General features: G+C 41.9%; 1 protein-coding gene across 2 annotated transcripts; it reads right to left on the minus strand.

Moving 5' to 3' along the window:
* Window positions 1–30: 30 nt before the first annotated feature.
* LOC106566777 (cAMP-dependent protein kinase type II-alpha regulatory subunit) lies at window positions 31–19839 on the minus strand. 2 transcript variants are annotated; one of them, XM_014135164.2, is made up of 11 exons: window positions 18478–19839; window positions 8446–8481; window positions 5887–6023; window positions 5467–5573; window positions 4447–4600; window positions 3369–3470; window positions 3167–3241; window positions 3007–3072; window positions 2861–2863; window positions 1617–1755; window positions 31–934 (listed from the first exon to the last, which is right to left on the minus strand). In XM_014135164.2, the coding sequence occupies exons 1-11, from the start codon at window positions 18725–18727 to the stop codon at window positions 813–815; spliced, it is 1191 nt and encodes a 396-aa protein (XP_013990639.1). In that variant the 5' UTR covers window positions 18728–19839; the 3' UTR covers window positions 31–812. The 2 variants fall into 2 exon arrangements, with proteins under 2 accessions (XP_013990639.1, XP_013990640.1); XM_014135165.2 differs by lacking the exon at window positions 2861–2863 and having other exon boundaries at window positions 18478–19838.
* Window positions 19840–20503: the final 664 nt, after the last annotated feature.

The following is a 20503-nucleotide window of genomic DNA, read 5'->3' on the forward strand; positions in this document are numbered from 1 at the left end:
GTAAACAGCTATATAATAAAGACAGGGCAGTTTAACAAAAGGTTTGCTTTATTCTTATCCAGGACAACTCATTCAGAATGATCAAGGAGAAATAAGCACTATATTTTTGTTGTACATTGTCAGAGATGGTACTTTATCTGAATAGGTCAAAGTAAAACAAAATGAATATATAATAATACATGAATCAATACATGTGTGGAGTTAATGATAACAACAATAGCCCTGAAACATAGGGTAGTCTGTGGTAATCACCGGCACTGAATCAATCAACAGTAGGAGAGCTTTCAGAAAGGACTCAACCCCAAAGAGGAAACACTTTTTATTGAAATAATATTTTATCAAAGCTTCTGTTCATCTTCATAAAATGTTTCTAAAACTTCTCTTTAAACCTTTTCATTATTTGGGGGCATTTTAAACTTTTTAATTTGTTTCTTCTTTTTCACCAGGTGTCTGTGTGTGCATGTGTCCTTGGCTGAGGTTTGTGTGTGTGTGTGTGTGTGTGTGTGTGAGAGAGAAAAGAGCAAGCCTGTATGTGTGTGTGTGATGTCCTTGCTGAGCTGTGGCAGCGTTAGAGTGGAAACAGCAGGGACCTTGCTTTTTCAATTGGCTGGAGCAGGTTCAAGCAACTAAGAATATCTGTGTGTGATATTTAGGGGTGAGTAGAAAGTGTGTGTACCTATGTGTGAGCTTACAAAGGACTGCGTTAAGCTAGAAAATGTGTGTCAGGGTGTACTTATGTAAGTGGGTGTGTCTCAATGTATCTGTTCATCAATGTAAATTTGCGCGTGTGTGTAAGGCACGGAGAAGGGTGGTCATTTCAGGTCCATGCTGGAGCCGAACAGAGCCACCAGCTGTTCCTCGTAGTGGGTGATGTTCCTCTTCATGATCTCCTTACAGGAACCCAGCAGACGCTCAAACGCCTGAATGTCTATTACTGAAAAACACAGACAGAATCACTCACACAGCTGAACAACAGATAGATGGAGACATGGGCCATATTCAGAAGGTGTCTCAGAGAAACAGTGCTGATCTAGGATCAGGTGCCCCCTGTCCATGTCATCTTATTCATTAGGATGTAACAAGCAACACTGATCCTAGATCGACACTCCTACTCTGAGATGCTTTATGAATAGTGTCCTGGTAAAGGAATGGAAATGCACTGTTGTTGCCTATGCTCCTATATAGTTCTTTGCCATGCTTAGCTTAACCACCACATGGGTTGAGCCAGATTTAGACCTTCCAGTCAAAACATTGAGATAAAACTATAGTAGGGCACACTACTTTCAAATGAACTTCTTGCACTCTACACCTGTAGAATTGTTAGATGTGTGTACACTTTGAAGTCATAAGAGAGATGAATATCTATCACTATGAGAGAGAATCACACAAACACCCATTTGTCTGAGGGAAACATCTCTGCATTAGGTACTGAGAGACCGTGAAGGAGAGATACTCATCTAGAACACTTACAAGCCAGTAGTCTGCAGTTAAGAGATTCAGGGAGACAAACAGAAAATACCACTCTCTGTCACACTGATGGACACCCACTCAGAGCCCAAGGCCTTTAAAATAAACTGACACACACAAATATGTGTAGATGTATGAAGTGGCCTTACCCAAGCACTTGACCTCTCCCACAGCATACGCTGATGCAGCGCGGGGCTTGTTGGTGACCAGTGCCAGCTCCCCAAAGTACTGACCCCTGCTACAGCGGGTGATCTCCACCTCCGCATTATCCTCCTGGTTCACCTTCGTCTGGGGGAGAGAGGGGGAGTGAGAGCAGGGTACAGAAAAAGGAGAGGAGAGGATGGGTTGGGGCTGATTTTGTTTACGATGATTTTAATAGTTTTTTGCCTATTCAAATGACTGGTTACCGATTTCAAAATTCACAAAATATTTTATCATGGCACACGAGCCACGGAGTGCCAAGGAAGCCCAAACATGTTGTTCACTAAGCAACAGGCCATGTCTGTTGCAGAGAGCTAAGACCAAGCCAGACCTGGGTTCAAATACATGTGTATTTAAGTATGTTATTTAAATACTTGGTGTATTTTCAAATAATGTGGCCAGATCAGCTACTTCTATTTGAAGTATTTTCAAATAACTATCCTAAAACTATTTTCAAATACATTTTTTCAAATACCCCTGGGAACAAACAGACCTGGGTTCAAATACATGGAGTATTAAATATTTGAAAATACACTTGTCTGTGTATGAGTATTTTCAAATACATTCTAATATTCAACTACTTGTATTTTCTGAGAAAAAATATCCAGACTACTTCAAAATGCATTTGAAAGTAATTGAAATAACCTAAATATTATTTGAACCCAGGTCTGGATAGAGCCGTGAGAAAAATAGTTTTGCTTTGTCACGGATATAAGATAGTACTTTTTTATCCATTTAATTGCACCGGCTAATACACAAGACAGCAAAAAATAACAAATGCACAAGAATGGAAACACAGAATTAAAGCAGCACATGAATGCATTATAAAAATGAAAGACCAAGTGTAAAACTTGGTCTTACAGTGTTCGGTTTTATAAACAAAGTGCTGCAACACCATTTACTAAGAACAAACCAGATGGAGAAACTATTAGGATGAGAAGGAGTTCTGATGCAGGTACAGCCGTCTAGTGCTAGCTAACATTAGGAACCATAGTTTGTTAGCTAGCTTAAATATGATTTTCTTTTGGGGGGGGGGGGGGGGACACACACAACATTTTGTGGATTGTAGATTTTACAAATATTCTGATTCGAATCACTAAATGTTGCCGATTTTGTTTTAAGATACGCCGTGCTCAACTTTTATTATTACTATTCATATTAATAATATTATAATTCAGATTATTAGTCATACCATCTTTGTGTTTGGGTGCAGGGTTAAGCAGTACATATGAGAAAAAAGGAGAGAAAAACAGGGTGACATGAACATAAAACAAAGCCACTTTTTCTACATTCTCTGGTGATGAGGCAGAAATGACAGGAGGAGAAAACTACTCTTACTTTGCTCTTCATCATAATCTTCACGTCTCCGGACTCCACAATGTAGAAACAATCTGCCCTGTCCCCCTATACAGCAACACAAAGCGTTTACAGTTGTCCATGGTCATCATTACTAGTAAGCTTTACAGTAATACCAAGATAATCTTGGAGAACATCCTACCTGCATGATGATGCGTTCTTCATCAGAAAACGTCTTCATTCCTAATACATCCACAATCTTCATCCTCTCAGATAACTGAGACAGAGGTTTGAAAAGGAAAAGCAAAGAGAGATGTCCAGATCAAACTAATATCAGTGCTACATTTTTCACTGTCGATCATCATCAACATCCTCCAATCCCTTTCCCCTCCCCCCCCCCTCACCTCCAGAGACTTCAGTAGGGGCACAGACTCGACAAATTGCTCGTACAGCCTCCTCTTTTTGGCGTTGTTCTTCACAATGAGCCTACGGAACGTAGCCCGGTCCTGGTAGTGCACACAGACAGCATCCGTCACGGTCACACAGACAGGATAACACAATCACACCGACACAAACTTTCATTCTCCTGCTATAGGTTACATATCTAACAGACGAATGGTATGGATAGATGTACTAATCGTCTATAATATTTACTATCATGATTAATAATAATAATGAATCATTTATTAAACTTTTATAGCACTTTTCATTACATAAAGAGTCTTAAAGACCAAATAATCTCAAAGACCAAATAATCTCAAAGACCAAATAATCTCAAAGCACAAAATCTAAGATGTATCTCCTACACATTAAAGATCCACTCCAGCCTCCCTGGCACCCAATTTATCACCTAAATGGGAAAAGTAAAGAAATAGCTGGAGTGGGTCTTTAAAAACACAGAACAAAACCGGAAATCCAAAGACAGTAGAGAATTAAGACGGGCTAAAACTGCTTCTCCAACAGAAATCGCGATCAGACTTGTCAGCGATGTTATGGAGACGTTGGCTAGCTAAGCGTACGAGTCGAACACGTCATCAGGTCTCACGGTCGTCTCGTGCCGAACTGCACATGTGCAGGCAGTAAAACTATTTTTATATCGATATGAAGTAGTTTGACAAAAATGAAAATGTATCAGTTTGTCACTCTCATGAGGTTGGAGTACTAACATATTGAACTACTTAAGACATTGCCTCAAATCTAGGTTGTGCCTTTAGATTGAGAAAATGTACAAATAAGGAACTATTTTTCACTTCTCTCATTGACTTCTCAAACCCCAAACACTGGCCCGGTCTGTTTGGCAAGCGTTCCCGGAAATCTTGCAATGTCTGGGTTCAGAAACTCTGTGGTAAATCTTGTATCTGTAATGCCATTATGTTTACCATTCTCCCTAGTGTCCACAGGAAGGTGCTGTGGCAGAGCACAGCAGTGAACTAGAGGTCAGAGCAGTATGTGTGCTCGCGCGCGCGCGCATATGAGTCTCACCAGGCCCCAGAGCGCCCCCTCTTGGGTTGCAATGATGGTGGCAGCACGGGGGGTATTGTACATCAGTGCCAACTCCCCGAAGCTGCCCTTGTTGTCATACTGGCCCACACACTTTCCTACGCCATCAATCAGTACCACTATGTCATAGATTCCTCTGGAAGAAGAAGAGGGGGAGGGAGAGAGGGGGAAGGGAGAGAGAGAAGGGAGAGAAATTAGGAATGTTCTAATAATATTTGAGCTCTCTACAAAATGTATTGTGTATAGTAATAACATAGGAGATATTTGCAGACTAATCTTCATCTATAATCAAGTTGATCACTGATCTAAATCTGTTGCACTTAGTGATTTCTTTGTAAAAATAACTGGAGTATTGGGCTCTACTCTTGGGATGAACCAACCAGGGGGAGGGGGACTAAGAGTACTAGGAGCTCAGTTCTGGGAATTGATTTGGTATTTTTGGATGATACACCACCTGATTGGCTGCCTGGGTTGCATTGTGCTGTGGTTGCCAGTGAGCATTAACTTTGTTGGGGGGATTAGTATGATGATCACTTGGCTATGTAGGTGACCAGGGGGTTTCCCATGAGGCTTTGCAAGGAAACACACAAGGAGGGAATAGGTTTTAACATGCTTATGACGTGCATCTAGCCCTAAGCCTCTCAGGGTGAGGCACTAGCATGACGGAGGAGGGAGCTTAAGGTGCAGAGAATAAGACCACGCATACACTGCGTCAAAATGGCACCCTATTCCCCATGTAGTGCACTTCTTTTGATCAGGGCCCACATGGCCCTGGTCAAAAGTTGTTCACTATATAGGGAATAGGGTGCCATTTGGGAAACACCCATGAAGCCTAGGACCAGGACACATGGCGGAAACAACAACTAGAAAATAAGGCTCAAGGGGGACTTGTTGTGAGACGGCCAATTGTATTGTGGTCTGTTTGGTATGAATGCTGCTTTCGAGTGAAAGCCTTGATTGTAACAATTCTGGAAAAAACCCTGCACGCACACACACACACACCTCTCGATCACGTAGAAGTTGTCTCCATCGTCTCCCTGGTCGATGACATGCTCCTGGGGCTGGACGAGCAGTTCAAACATGGCGTCCAGGACTTCTGAGAACTGTTCCTGTGAGGGAGGAGAGGGCAGCAAGAGGAGGGAAAGAGGATGATTGAGAACAAAGACAGCACAATCACTGTCTGAAAAAACTACTCAACTTAATAATGTACGGAGTGAGTTGTGCCTGTCTGGCAGCTTGTGTATTACTGTGTGTTACTGAGTGTACCAGTAAGTAAAGACCAGGAAACCTTAACCTTTTATGAGTCAATGTGATCTACACCCTATTAAAACAGAAGTGCATACGACGCTGTGGCCCGTTATACTGTAATAGCGTGTTGGGGTTTCCTGTCACTGTGTGGTTAAAACTTCTCATCTCTTTTACCTGTTCCAGGGTCTTGAACAGTAGAATATCTTTGCAGGCGTCCTGCAGTCGACAGCGCTGCTCGTCTGTTTTAGGATGCACTACCCTCGGCTCCTCCACCTCGTCATCGTCGTCTGGGTTAAAGGCCTCCGCGCACACTGGCGTGAGAACACTTAGATTGTAACAAACACTTGGGGGGTAAACAGAGATTGCCAGCTTGTAGTCCTAAAATACTGAGTTACCTCTGGTTTGTTCGGCCATTCCTATGGTGGAAATGAATGGTGACAGATTGGGATAAATGCTGAAAATAAGGTCTGAGGTTAACACAGGCTTAGGTGTTACACGTTTCGTTTTATCAGATAACTTCAGTCAGTTAACATGACCTTTATGTGCTTAAAGTTTTGATTACATAAATGATTCAAAATGTACAAAAAGTAAGATCTCCTAAGCCTGTGTTAAAAATACCTTATTTTCGGTGTTTATACAAAAACGCCATTCATTTCCCAATAGGCTTTGGCCAAAGAGCCATGGCGGAGTTAGTGCCTACAGAAATATGCCATTACTATTGCCATCTATTACCACCTAGACTAACAGATGCTTGGGGAGGGGGGGGGGGGGTTCATCTTTAACGCATACTGGGGGAACAATATTAACACTTAAATTGTAACATGGTGGGGCAAAGAGTTTTAACTTATACTGTAACACATACGGGCCTGAAGGAACAATATTAGGACCAGAATTAATACACCTAATGACTCATAGTAAGGTATTACTCGGTGTGCTGGACACAATGAGGGAAACCATTGTAAACCACGCTCCAGGGGACTAATATCAGTGTGACACACACCTACTAGTTATCAGTGTTCAGTGATACATTAAGACAACCAGTAACTTAGTGTCAACACCAAGCAGGCATAAAGAGGGCATGTAAGATTACACCAGATGAAAGCACAAACACTTAACATGGAAACAAACATCACTGCTGCAGATTACATTAGGGCAGTACTATTCGAAGTCGGGTGGGTGACTAACGGAATTGCAGTGGGGTAGGCAAAAAAAGATATGCACGGTGCCTTCAGAAAGTATTCATACCCCTTGACTTATTCCACTGTTACAGCCAGAATTCAAAATTGATTAAATACATGTTTGTTCTCACCCATCTACACACTATAATGACAAAGTGAAAACATGTTTGTGGAATTGTCAAATGTCTTGAACATGAAATGCAGAAACATTTCATTTACATAAGTATTCACACCCGAGTCAATACTTTGAAGCGCCACCTTTGGCGGCGATTAGAGCTGTGAGTGTTCTTGGGTAAGTCTAAGAGCTTTGCTCACCTGAATTGTACAATATTTGTCCATTATTCTTTAAAAAATTAAAGCTGTAGATTGATCATTGCTTGACAGCCATTTTTATGTCTTGCCATAGATTTAAGCCGATTTAAGTCAAAACTTTAACTATGTTAATCAGGAACATCTAATGTTGTTTTGGTAAGCAACTCCAGTCTATATTTGTTCTTGTGTTTTAGGGTATTGTCCTGCTGAAAAGATGAATTAGTCTCAGTGTTTGGTAGGAAGCAGACAACCAGGTTTCCTCTAGGATTTTGCCTGTGCTTATAGCTGTATTCCATTCCTTTTTATGTTAAAAACGCCCTAGTCCTTGTCGATGACAAGCACATACCATACCATGATGCAGCCACCACCATGCTTGAAAATATGTTTTGCTGTATTACTTTAGTACTTTGTTGCAAACAGGATGTAGGTTTTGGAATATTTTTTTCTGTATAGACTTATTTTCACTCAGTCATTTAGGTTAGTATTGTGGAGTAACTAAAATGTTGTCGATCCATCCTCAGTTCTATCACAGCAATTAAACTTTAAACTGTTTTAAAGTCACCATTGGCCTCATGGTGAAATCCCTGAGCAGTTTCCTTCCTCTCTGGCAACTGAGAAGTGACTGGGTGATAATTGTAATAACTTCACCATGCTCAAAGGGATATTCAGCTTCTGCCTTCTTTGCGAAGCATTGGAAAAACATACCTTTCTTTGTGGTTGAATCTGTGCTTGAAATTCACTACTCGATTGAGGGACCTTACAGATAATTGTATGTGTTTGGTACAGAGATGGGGAAGTGACTAATCATGTTATCGATTATTGAACACGGAATGTGTCCATGCAACTTATGTGATTTGTTAAGCACATTTTTACTCCTGAATATATTTAGGCTTGCTTACCATAAGAAAATGGGTTGAAAACTTATTGATATATATATATATATATATATATAATAATTGTGTGTAGATCAGTGACAAAATGTGGAAAACGTAAAGGGGTGTGAATACCTTTTACTGAGAAAGATAATTAGAAAAATATTGAGTAAATGTATGTATTGGTTCTTGGTTTATGTGAAAAGAACAATTTACAGATTTTAAGGTTGTGCCATTAGAATTGAGGTGGATACGCCAGCAATACTGGCGAGAAAAATGGGGTCCCAAGAAAAAAAGAAAAAAAAAACTGGTTCCCTGCTGGAAAAGTTTGAATACCACTGCACTGAGTAGTGACATCAAACAGGACTTACCTGACACTCTCCGGTTATATCTGCTGGGAGGAGGGGCTGGAGAGAGGGAGGGAGAAAGGGAGGGAGAGAGTTGGTGAACACTCTCCTGTTCACAGTTCACACATCGCTGCAACTGTAGAGCCTGTGGTTACGACCTCTGACATCGCTAGCACTCTTGAAACGGCAGAGAAAAACAACTCAAACACATGAAATGAGACCGGACCGACACACACACCCACAATCTTCTACACTGCAATAAAGCCAGACAAAATAACACACAAAAGTAGAATTTAACAGCTCTTTCATGGATTTTGAAGCTGATTAAACGGCATGATCATTACACAGGTGCACCTTGTGCAGGGGACAATAAAATGTGCAGTTTTGTCAAACACCACAATGCTAAAGATACCTCAAGTTGAGGGAGCGTGCAATTGGCATGCTGACTGCGGGAATTTCCATCAGAGCTGTTGCCAGAGAATGAAATGTTAATCTCTCTACCATGTTTTAGAGAATTTGGCAGTTCGTCCAACCCGCCTCACAACCGCAGACCTCGTGTAACCACGCCAGCCTAGGACCTCCACATGAGGCTTCATCACCTACGGAGTCGTCTGAGACCAGCCACATGGACAGCTGATGAAACTGAGAAGTATTTCTGTTGGTAATAAAGCGCTTTTGTGGGGAAAAACTCATTTTGATTGGCTGGTCTTGGCTCCCCAGTGGGTGGGCCTATGCCCTAGCAGGCTCACCCATGCCCCTGCCCAGTCATGAAATTCATAGATTAAGGCCTAACAAAATTATTTTAATTGACGGATTTCCTTATATGAATTGTAACTCAGTTAAAACGTTGAAATTGTTGCGTTTATATTTTTGTTCTGTATAGAAAGTGCATCATTGTCAAAATCTCGCATTATCGCTTTTAAGATCAGAGTGACAAGTTACAACATATCTGTAGCCAACAGAGCGAGCATCGGTGCAAATGAGAGCCACGAGCACACAGCCGCCGCTTGCTCCTCATCTCCCTACAGCGCAGTGGCAAGCACGTGTTATGTTTCAGATGGTGTTAACATAATTACATTTATGGATTTTTAGAGTACAATATATTTTGTAAAAGTCACCTCACAGTCATTCTACAAATAAACATTTCCCAGGGGGCATGTGCACAGACCCCCGCAGCAAAGAGAATTCCCCCCCCCACCTTTGCCGCCGCTGCTCAAACAGATCCCAGGGGAAACACTAGAGCCACATTAACAATGGTTGCTTCAGCGTCATTATACTAAAGTGCATTTGTGGGAACCAAGGGATGAGTGTAGACTAAGTGTGTGTTCGCATGTGCTGTGTAAGGAGAGTGTATGAAGTGCTCTTGCCCGTCATCATGTGTGGGGGATAGCAAGTGCCTGAAGTTGCCATGACAACAAAATACAAGGAAGACCTCATTGCCATAACAACCTCCCCACCTCTTCTTCCTAAGTAATAGGTCCCCCCTCTACCCAAACACCCACTCACAAACTCCCATAACGACGAGACGTTATCACTGTCTGCTGGCCCTACTAATTGCAGCTAGAGCTAAAGACAATCAAAGTGGTACTTGTTCGTTGAGCAGACTTCCCTCACGCTCCCCGCCTGTTGCTCTCTCCGGCTTTCTCTCCTCTCAATCCCCACTCATTGTCTGTCAGTCTCTCACTCTCTCTTAGTCCCTCCCTCTTTCCCTCCTTGTTCATGCCCACCCCTATAAAAAAAAGAAACCATGATAAAGTGGAAAAGGAAACAAATGCAAAAAGGAATGAAGTGGTTGTGGTCGCTGGTTACGTTCCTGCAGTCTTCCACAGGCCCCTGTGCAGATGATCAGACCTCAGCGCCTGGACAAGTGTTTCTCATGGCCCCACATGAACATGACAGAGCATCATCTCATATGCGCAGACAGAGTGACTGTTTATAAAGACAGGGCTGTGAAGCAGCAACCAGTATCAATGGCCTATTGGGCAGAGCAGGAACACACAAGGACATTGAGAAGGGAAGTGTAGTTGTGTGGCTGGAGGGCGGGGGACTAGGGGGGAGACTGGGGGTTAAATCAGCACATGCTCAGTGTTGGCATACTGTTATGGTTAGAGCACCGCAGGGACAGGACAGGGGTGTCTGTGTCTCCAAACCAACATGGCTGACCTTGCCACCGGGGCAGAGCCAGCCATGGAAGCAGCAGGGACAACAGAGGCGACTAGCCATGCAGGGAGCTCTCTTTTAGATACTGCCACAGCTGTATACACCTGACTCCCCATGAAAACAATCTTTATTACAGTCAAGGCTGTCACGCTGCTCAGATCTCACAATGCCTGGAAAAGTGAATCATAACTCAGGAACCACATGAATAAATATATAGTCTGAGATATGCAGCAGCACAGCGGCAAGAGATGAGCTGGAAGGCGAGCCCATAGAAATGGAATGAATAGAACAAGGTTCACCCATTATGCCATCATTGACTTGAATGGGGACACCCGTTCTATTCATTTTAATTATGGGCGAGCCATTGGCTACTAATTCCTTGACGCAGCCATAGTGGACAGGGTGCCAACTCAGACGCTGCCATAGTGTCTGCTAGCTTGTTGTTGATGCTCCTCTGTGCTGATCCAGGACATCTCTTCTGCTAATCTAATTGTTTTGACACAGCCTCCTAACCAATAATCAGTGAGGCCCAAGCAGGGTTGGGTAGTAACGGATTACATGTAACTGGGATTACGTCATCAGATTACAAAAATTAAACTAAATCTAAAATCGGATTACAGTTACATTCTTAAAAACAGTTTATTACTTTTGGGATTACTTCATCTCATGACAATTTTATACAATTTCCTCTTGACATCACTGCTGTCATTTTGCACACCATCAAGACTTATCACATGCTATCAAAGATTCTATTGTTCTGCCGATCGCCCATCAAGTGTGGATGGCCTCTTGTGGTAATGAGCTATATTTCGAGTTGGCGATCTAGCTAACTACTTCCTCAACTGGTGAATTAGCCCCAAATTAATTAGCCTGTGTGTTAGAATCAACTTTATTTCTTGATTCATACTGTTTTCGTAGTCTAGTACACTTCTGAATGAAACACTTTAAAAGACTTTATAGGACTGAGGCTACAAATGTGTTCAATTGCGTGATCCCACTGCAACTGTGGCGCAAACAAGTCATGGGCTGGTGACACCAATTGAAAATGTTAGTTTGGAGCCCTGTGACTATGCTCTTACACATCGAATAGAACATACACTCACGCTAGTCCCCATTTGGAAATGCTCATGTTACTAAAAGCATTTTTTTCAATGTTAGATTCATGTTTTAAGTATGTCTGGGTGTTAAAAGTGAAAGTAATTCAAAAGTATTCCAAATGTAATAGGATTACATTACTCATTCTGAGTAATTGAAAAGGATTACATTACCGATTACTTTCTTTTTCAAGCAACTGTCACCAGTAACAGACTACATTTTTCAAGTAACTCTGTGCCCAAACCACAGACGGTGAAGTATGAACTAAGGCTAATCTTGTCCATGTTCTGGGTTCTTTAACACATGGATGTAGCCTACTCACTGCTCGTCTCAAGAGGGCCAGTCTGTGTGTGGGCGTGTGTGTTTTTCCTGTATGTTTATAGGCTAGGCCTTTCATTTTTTCATTATTTTGCCAGGATAGTCTAACAATTGACACTGTTTTCCAGGGAGACCTATTCAATGTTAATGCAAACATGTTCCAAAAAGCCCTGATGATTGGTCAAGGAGCGTTGCCATGGTCTTCATTCACCCCTAGTTCGCCATGCAACCAACATTGTGCATTTATAGACGTCACCAGTCAATGTGGCACATCCCAAAGTGCAGTGCTCAGCACTCTTCGACAGCACTGTATAGACTAGTCACTAGGCTTGTGTATTGAGTAAATCCACACACAGTGCAGTCCACCATTTTCCCTGAACATGAGGATGATGGTGTGGCAAGGTAGCATATATAAGTGCTCATGCACAGTGTTCTGCTTTAGAGACTTAATAACTTTGTCATGTTTTGGTAGCAGATTGTAGAGGCCCCAGCCACACACTACAATGAGACATGCTTAGCAAGGACTGCTGTAAATGATTTATCGTATGGTATGAAATTGTTAGGGCAGGCCAAACGCTGGGGAAACATGTACGTACGGGTCTAATTTTCCCACACCCACCACTAGTTTACCACTGTGTGATGGAGATCAGCATTACACACACACGGTGTGTTTCTGCTCTTCGCTAGAGGATTTCCACTACAAGCTGAGGTACAAGAGATTACTCTGAATTTTCAGCTTGACTTTCAACTGTTGTACTCATGGAAATGAACTATATTTTCTCCCCATACGTCTTTCCCAGCTTTCCCTCTCCCCTGTCAATCTGCCTCCTTTACTACGCGCAACACTCACTCTTCCCGTCTCTCCACGTTTCCCTCCCCCCTCTCATTCTCCAGACTAGTCCTTAAAAGGAGAAGTGGCCTTGTCCTGATTAGAGCTTGCATTGTTAACCCCTTCTGGACTGTCAGTGATGGGTTAGCCCCTATATGTCAGAGCGGTCTGGGTGCCAATTTAACGGCGGACACGCTAGCTAGGACCTTGGCCAAAGATGTAACAACTCCCCATTGGAAGGCTATAGCCTAAGTCAAGAGAAAGACTTTAGGAGGAAGACCAGTGGGAGGTTGTGTGGTCAGAGAGACAGTAGTGCACTCTGACTCACCATCTGTGCCCATTTAAAGTAACAAAGGCTTTCTGAACCCACATTATCAGGCTTATGTTTAAAATGTAACAATTGAAAGCGTGTAAACTATCAAAGAAATACTAGATGGGTAATGGGATTGGGCAGAATGCCTAGCAACCAAATATGACCATGCTGGCCTTTACAGGGCTGTGTAGACTAGACTTGCTCCTGAAAATCAGAGTGTGGTGCTGGTGCCAGGCTGGTGCATGTCCTAATTTTACCAGCCACCCCACTTCACCACTGTACTGTTGAGATTCTCTCTTCCAGAGCTGACACACACAAATGTTTATTTTTGCATGTGGGTTTTGGATTGAGAGAAGAAAAAAAATGCTTGTAAATGCTCTGTGTGACCCCCTGCCAATGTAGCGATAGACATTCTACCAGCCAATGCCAAAATCTACCAGCATTTGGTGTGTTAATTTCCCACCCTGGTGCCCTTTCAGATAATAAATGATTGAAGCTATGCAAAGATGCCTGTATCAAAGCCACTTGTGGATGGCTGAGGACTGAACTATTACTGAACCCCTGCGCTTTATCTACTGTGTGATTAGGCAAGGTCGCTGCCTGTCCACTTTATTCCCACTCCAATTGGTTTAGAGTGAGGACAGCGCCAAGGTTGCCGGCCCAGTCTGTATTCCCTCTGCACTGACAGGACAAGGTCACCACAAAGCAACACAAATTTCTGTTACATGTTTGTTCTGTGGGGGGGGGTGACATCTTCCATGACCATTTTCATGTATTGTAGCCTATACGTCGAAAATGTAGTTGCTTGGGATAAAGGCGTCTGCCAGTAAAAGGTCATATATAAAAAATAAAATTGATTTAAAAAAAAGTCATAAAATGCTATAATAAATACAAACAAATCTATTTGTTAGAGAGCCAGGCCCTTAAGACCCCACCCCAGCATCTTTACAGTGACTGTCTGGTGTTCCCACCCTCACAGCCCCTTTGTCCAGTTAAATCGTACAAATGACATCTTCTCCCTAAACCACCATGTCTAATCAAATTGAGAAGCTATCCTGTTCGACAGGGAAGAAATGGAAAGGACAATCAGGGAAGGACAGCCATGACGGTCTGTTTTCAACTTGATTTCAATTTCAACGTTGATATTACAGTGGACCGGTAGCATCGTCAACTGAAAGGTAAATTGATGCACAAAGACAGATTATTAACAATCTAAGTGAGATAGTTAATAAAAGCATGCAACAAGAGAAAATGTTTGCAGTCTTACTGTTAGCCATATCAGACTGAGGTTATTATGCATTCCATGACCATATGTTATTAGAATGATCCAAAAGGATGGTTTCCACATCCTGCAGTGTAGGGAAGCCGCGTAAGGTGACTAAACACGGTGACAGCCCGTCTTTCAACGTGGTGACTTCATATGGCAAAACATGGCATATGGGAGAGCGGGCCATGTGAAATGCATATAAAAGCGAGGATGTGCTTTTCCTTATTTTTCTGCCACAGGAAATGGGCAAGGAATGAGGAAGTGCCAAAGTTCAGATGCTTTTCAAAACGTGACTAATAAATGAAGCAGTAAACTGCATGCATGCCTAGTTTGCCTCCCCATTCACGCTCACAGGGAGAGACGGGGAGCGACTTTAAAGCCAGTGTGGAGTGTGGCTTTCAAGGGATGCTATCCATTAGATTAGCCTAAATGCACAGTCTGAACAGGTAATTAGGTCACCTGTTGCACAAGTAACAGGGACCACATTTTCCCTAGTGATGGGCTGGGGGGTTGGGGGGGATTTCTATAGTAGAGTATCGCAATATGGGCCCAATCTATGTCCATGCCATATAAGACTAACAGACATTTGTTAATATCTCTTCTCAATGGCACACAAAAGGGTTTTCCAGGGTATGTATGTAATGCAGAAATACTAGGATTTTTCCAAGAGTGTACTTTCAAACTTCTGTGACAGAAAGAATATGTAATGTGTTGGCATGGTCCCGGCAATCATGCAGCTGGGAGTTGTATGGCCGGTTCATGGGATCCAAAATCTGGTTACAGCAACCCTGAAGCAAAGTGACCTCACAATGGTCTGCTGTGTGTCATGTCTTCATTCAGGTGACTCATCTATTCATAGTGCCTTATAATGCCCTATCAGACAAGCTATGAAGTGCCAGTATAAACCATTCCTTCTCTGCCTATACAAACTCCCTCTCAATTAGAGGTCGACCGATTAATCGGAATGGCCGATTTCAAGTTTTCATAACAATCGGTAATCGGCATTTTTGGGCATCGATTATGGCCGATTACATTGCACTCCACGAGGAGACTGCGTGGCAGGCTGAATACCTGTTACGCGAGTGCAGCAAGGAGCCAAGGTAAGTTGCTAGCTAGCATTAAACTTACCTTATAAAAAACAATCAATCTTAACATAATCACTAGTTAACTACACATGGTTGATGATATTACTAATTTATCTAGCTGGTCCTGCGTTGCATATAATCGATGCGGTGCCTGTTAATTTATCATTGAATCACAGCCTACTTCTCCAAACGGGTGATTTAACAAGAGCGTTCACGAAAAAAAGCACTGTCGTTGCACCAATGTGTACCTAACCATAAACATCAACGCCTTTCTTAAAATCAATATACAAGTATACATTTTTAAACCTGCATATTTAGTTAATATTGCCTGCTAACATGAATTTCTTTTAACTAGGGAAATTGTGTCACTTCTCTTGCATTCTGTGCAAGCAGAGTCAGGGTATATGCAGCAGTTTGGGCCGCCTGGCTCGTTGACAACTGTGTGAAGACAATTTCTTCCTAACAAAGACCGTAATTCATTTGCCAGAATTGTACATAATTATGACATAACATTGATGGTTGTGCAAAGTAACAGCAATATTTAGACTTATGGTTGCCACTCGTTAGATAAAATACGGAACGGTTCCGTATTTCACTGAAAGAATAAACATTTTGTTTTCGAAATGATAGGTCATTAATATGGTCAAATCCGGAAACTAAGGCTCGTATTTCTGTGTGTTTATTATATTATAATTAAGTCTATGATTTGATAGAGCAGTCTGACTGAGCGGTGGTAGGCAGCAGCATGCTCGTAAGCATTCATTCAAAGAGCACTTTCCTGCATTTGCCAGCAGCTCTTCGCTGTGCTTCAAGCATTGCGCTGTTTATGATTTCAAGCCTATCAACTCCTGAGATTAGGCTGGCAATACTAAAGTACCTATTAGAACATCCAATAGTCAAAGGTATATGAAATACAAATGGTATAGAGAGAAATAGTCCTATAACTACAATCTAAAACTTCTTACCTGGGAATATTGAAGACTCATGTTAAAAGGAACCACCAGCTTTCATATGTTCTCATGTTCTGAGCAAGGAACTTAAACGTTAGCTTTTTTACATGGCACATATTGCACTTTTACTTTCTTCTCCAACACTTTGTTTTTGCATTATTTAAACCAAATTGAAAATGTTTCATTATTTATTTGAGACTAAATTGATTTTATTGATGTATTATATTAAGTTAAAATAAGTTAATTCAGTATTGTTGCCATTGTCATTATTACAAATATATATTAGGGGGAAAAAATGGCCGATTAATCGGTATGGCCTTTTTTTTGGTCCTCCAATAATCGGTATCGGTCGACCTCTACTCTCAATACACCCCCCAGTTCTATCCTCCCCCTATTTAGAGCTCATCTATTCCTCTTTAACTCCCAGTCCAAGTTCACTGAGGAAAAAATGAAATGTGCAAAAGATAGGCTATTGGTTCAAATGGGCCCGAATGGCACTTCTACTTCCAGGAAAATAGGTTTGATGCAACAGTTTGTATTCAAAACTATATCTTAATTAATTAACAGGGGAAATCTGCAGTTCAAAGAATAACAAAGCGGTCACACCGCCACTGATTTGGTAAATAGCTAAGGGACAGGGCTGGAGAAATGTAAGCACAGACATAGCTATGAACACAAGGACTGACCATCCATGAGATCAAAATGACAGTTTTAACCATGTGCTGAGGCTACAGTATACAATGTTTGATTACAATTACTTTGTTTACAAACAAAGGAGTAAAACAAGCTTATATTTTGGGTTCTGTTGGGGTTACACAATTTATCTAATCTAATGAGTCATTTAAATGTTTTAGTCTTCAAGAACGTATGAATTTAAGTCAGGAAATTGATGTAGCAATCGCAGAATAAGCCCCTTTTAACTATGGAGCTTAATATTACTTCAGTTACTGTCACTTACACAAACATGCTACAAAACTTGATTATCCTCAGTACATCAATTTCGACGATGGGAACCCTATCATGAGGACAAAAAGTCTGCTATAATACGCCAATAACATTAAGAAATGTCCTAGTGGGTCAGTGTCTGCCTCTCAGGGTTATGAGAGTTGTGTTATGCATGAGATGGTTTCCCCACTAAGAGAGGAATTCAAATAGATGTGATTGTCATTACAGATCTGTTTGCACACACCCCACACATTAAAGCAATGAGGTAATTGCAATCAATCTCAAAAACGCCAAATACAGCCAGAGATTAAACTGAATTCCAAGTCATTCCTCAGCCAATGAAAACACATTTAGGAATCGCTGTGATCCCAGACCGGAGCTCATTGACAAAAACAGAACGTCCATTCACAACAAAACAGCCCCTGAAAGCAACGCCATCTGGGTCACTGTAATATTCACATGTGTAAACATACTGAATTATAATTGGATGCATTTTACCGCCGTATCATACTGTGCTATGATTGGTTAAGACCACCCAGATGGTTAGGTCATGGTCAGTTGATCATGGTTGGAGATAGGTGAACATGCCAGTTGTAGCTAGCTAATAAAGAGCTACGTTATTAAGAAATATCCTGTAGTACTGAATTGTATTATTTTGTACAAAGCGTGCAAAACAAGACAGTCACGTTGCTCTCTCAGCCTGCAAAGAGCAGCGGACTTCCTGGCATCTTATGTCCGGGAACAGCCTGGGCTGGCAGATGTTAGGCTGGCCACATCTTGTTTCTGTAAATAGGGTTTTCATGGCTTGGGTGTGTGGTGAATGCACTTATGTCATCATTGAGGACATTAAACAGGAAGATCAGCTGGCACCTGATATAACATGTCTTACCTATATAACGTCACAGAAAGGATTGCAGTCATAAGACTTACTAGTTTAGTTAGGGTTCTCCAACTCCAGTCCTGGAGTGCAGACTTAGTCCAATCCATCTGTACTCATCTCTATCAAATCAGTTTCAAATAAGCAACTAAGCATGATCGTATTCAGTCTGGGGAATGATTAAGTGAATCGGCCTCATCATCAGGCTGCAACTTACGCTCGAAATCAGACTCGTCGGACCCGTCTTCATCGTCGCCATTTGACTCTGTTTGCATCGGCTCCCCATCGAACACCACTCCCTTCCCGAGCTTGACAGCAGTACCGCCCCCATCTTGGCTTCTGGTGTCCCGCAAGCGCGTGAAATATTGCACGGCGAATTCCACCAGGTCTGTTGGCCTTTGTCGAAGCACCTCCACAGTGTAGCCTTGCAGCAATTCCGTCAATCCCACCGGTATCTCGATACTCATGACTGTTTTTCGATGGTGCTATCTAACTCGAAAGATGTTCAGGTATACTGTGTTTTTCGTAGAAAAAAATATGAATTCAATATCCGTCCATGTGTTGCACGCTACAGCTCCTACTGGGGGGAGATAGCTGACACTCACAACAGCTTCACAAAACGGGGTTAGTTTGCTGACATTGATAAACAGTTAGCGGGAGGTTGCAAATTTGCTTAGCTAGCTAACAAAAATGTCCAAGCAAGTAACGTAGTGACACTGTCGATGGAAGGCCGGTCTTGTTGTGTAAAGAAAGCAATATAACCCCAGTGACGTTAACGTTTACTTTATGATATCTGAGCTGTCAAGTTGGGTAACTAGATAGCTAGCTGCTGCTATACCAAACTGACAAATTAGCTCGATGGCTAATAAATGGATGCCACAAATTATAACGAACGTTGTTAGTTAGCTACAGTAACGTTACTATAGTTTGTTCCCTCGCTGTCCTCCCCTGTTCTCTTTATTTCGCCTCCTCTTTTTCGCTCGTTTCTTTGCCAGGGTAGCGACCAAACCCCGCCAGCTAGTGGTATATCCAATCAATATCCGATCAGAAACTTAGCTGATCAGCGAACAGGCGATGTATAGTACACCACCAGCCAGCAAACGTTAGCATATAATTAATGGGTGGGCACTGGGACTTGTTACGTTAGCTAGCTAGATTAGCTAACTACAGTACTACCCAGTTGGTTTCGAGGAAAGAAGAAACATCTAATTAAATATCCAAAGTATTTCGCCTTCGTATTAGACGGATAAAGTAATGGCGGTTAAAAATCTACCAATAACGTCCCTCAAGCTAAATGCCGGTATCTATAACTAACAGCTGACTTCTTATTGCTGAGTCCAGGCAGTTCAGTTGCAACAGACAATCCGAGCCCGGCTTATTCCAAGCCCCTGTCAACAAGGAGCGGCAGGAACAACCCAAACGTTACCTTGAATCCGAATTACCCAGTGTTTCTACAACGTTAAAATAAAAATGTGTGGCATAAATATTGGTAACGACGTTACTCGTGATATTCGGTAAATCTGTTTCGACCTCCAGATGAGGCTTCCCTTTTCGTTACTTCGGGGTGAGTGGTAACCACGGTTGATTGACATGCCAATGTACCAATCCAAGACTCATGACACGCAAGGATCAATTAGGGGATTCGATTAATTCCCCGGGTGAACCGGGTTTACATTGAATACATTCGATTTTTGAACCGGGCTTCCTCCGGGCGTGAGCCGGGTGCCCCGTTCTGGCAGACGGGGAAGTCGGCTCAAAAGAAAAGTGACAGGTTAATGCTGTAATATTTACATAGAAATGTGAGTTATAGATCTGTCATTCTCATTGAAAGCAAGTCTAAGAAGATCTGTTCTATGTGCGCAATTTCCCGATCTTAAGTTTAGTTTTTGCATCTTTTACTTTCGGATTTGTACACCATCTTCAACTATCTGAAAAGACAGCATTTTTGGTTATTGAAAATATATTTTACAGCGGTTTAGATGGTACCATGATTCTCTACAATATGCATTGCTTTTTTTGTCACAAAATGAAATTAGTTGAACTATTCAAATTTTTGCAACCAGGAAATGGCTGAGCGATTTCTGCATATTTCACTATTAAGTACTTGGAGTAATGAGTTTGATTATTTCGATAAAGTGATTGCTTTAAATAAAACATATTTATCTGCCTTCCCAATGAAAATAGATGTATGTTTCTGAACGATGCACCATGCTGTATTGTTGACAACAGGGCCTGCTCCAGGC

This window comes from Salmo salar, chromosome ssa13 (assembly GCF_905237065.1).
Source record: "Salmo salar chromosome ssa13, Ssal_v3.1, whole genome shotgun sequence".
In the NCBI taxonomy this organism is placed as follows: Eukaryota; Metazoa; Chordata; class Actinopteri; order Salmoniformes; family Salmonidae; genus Salmo; species Salmo salar.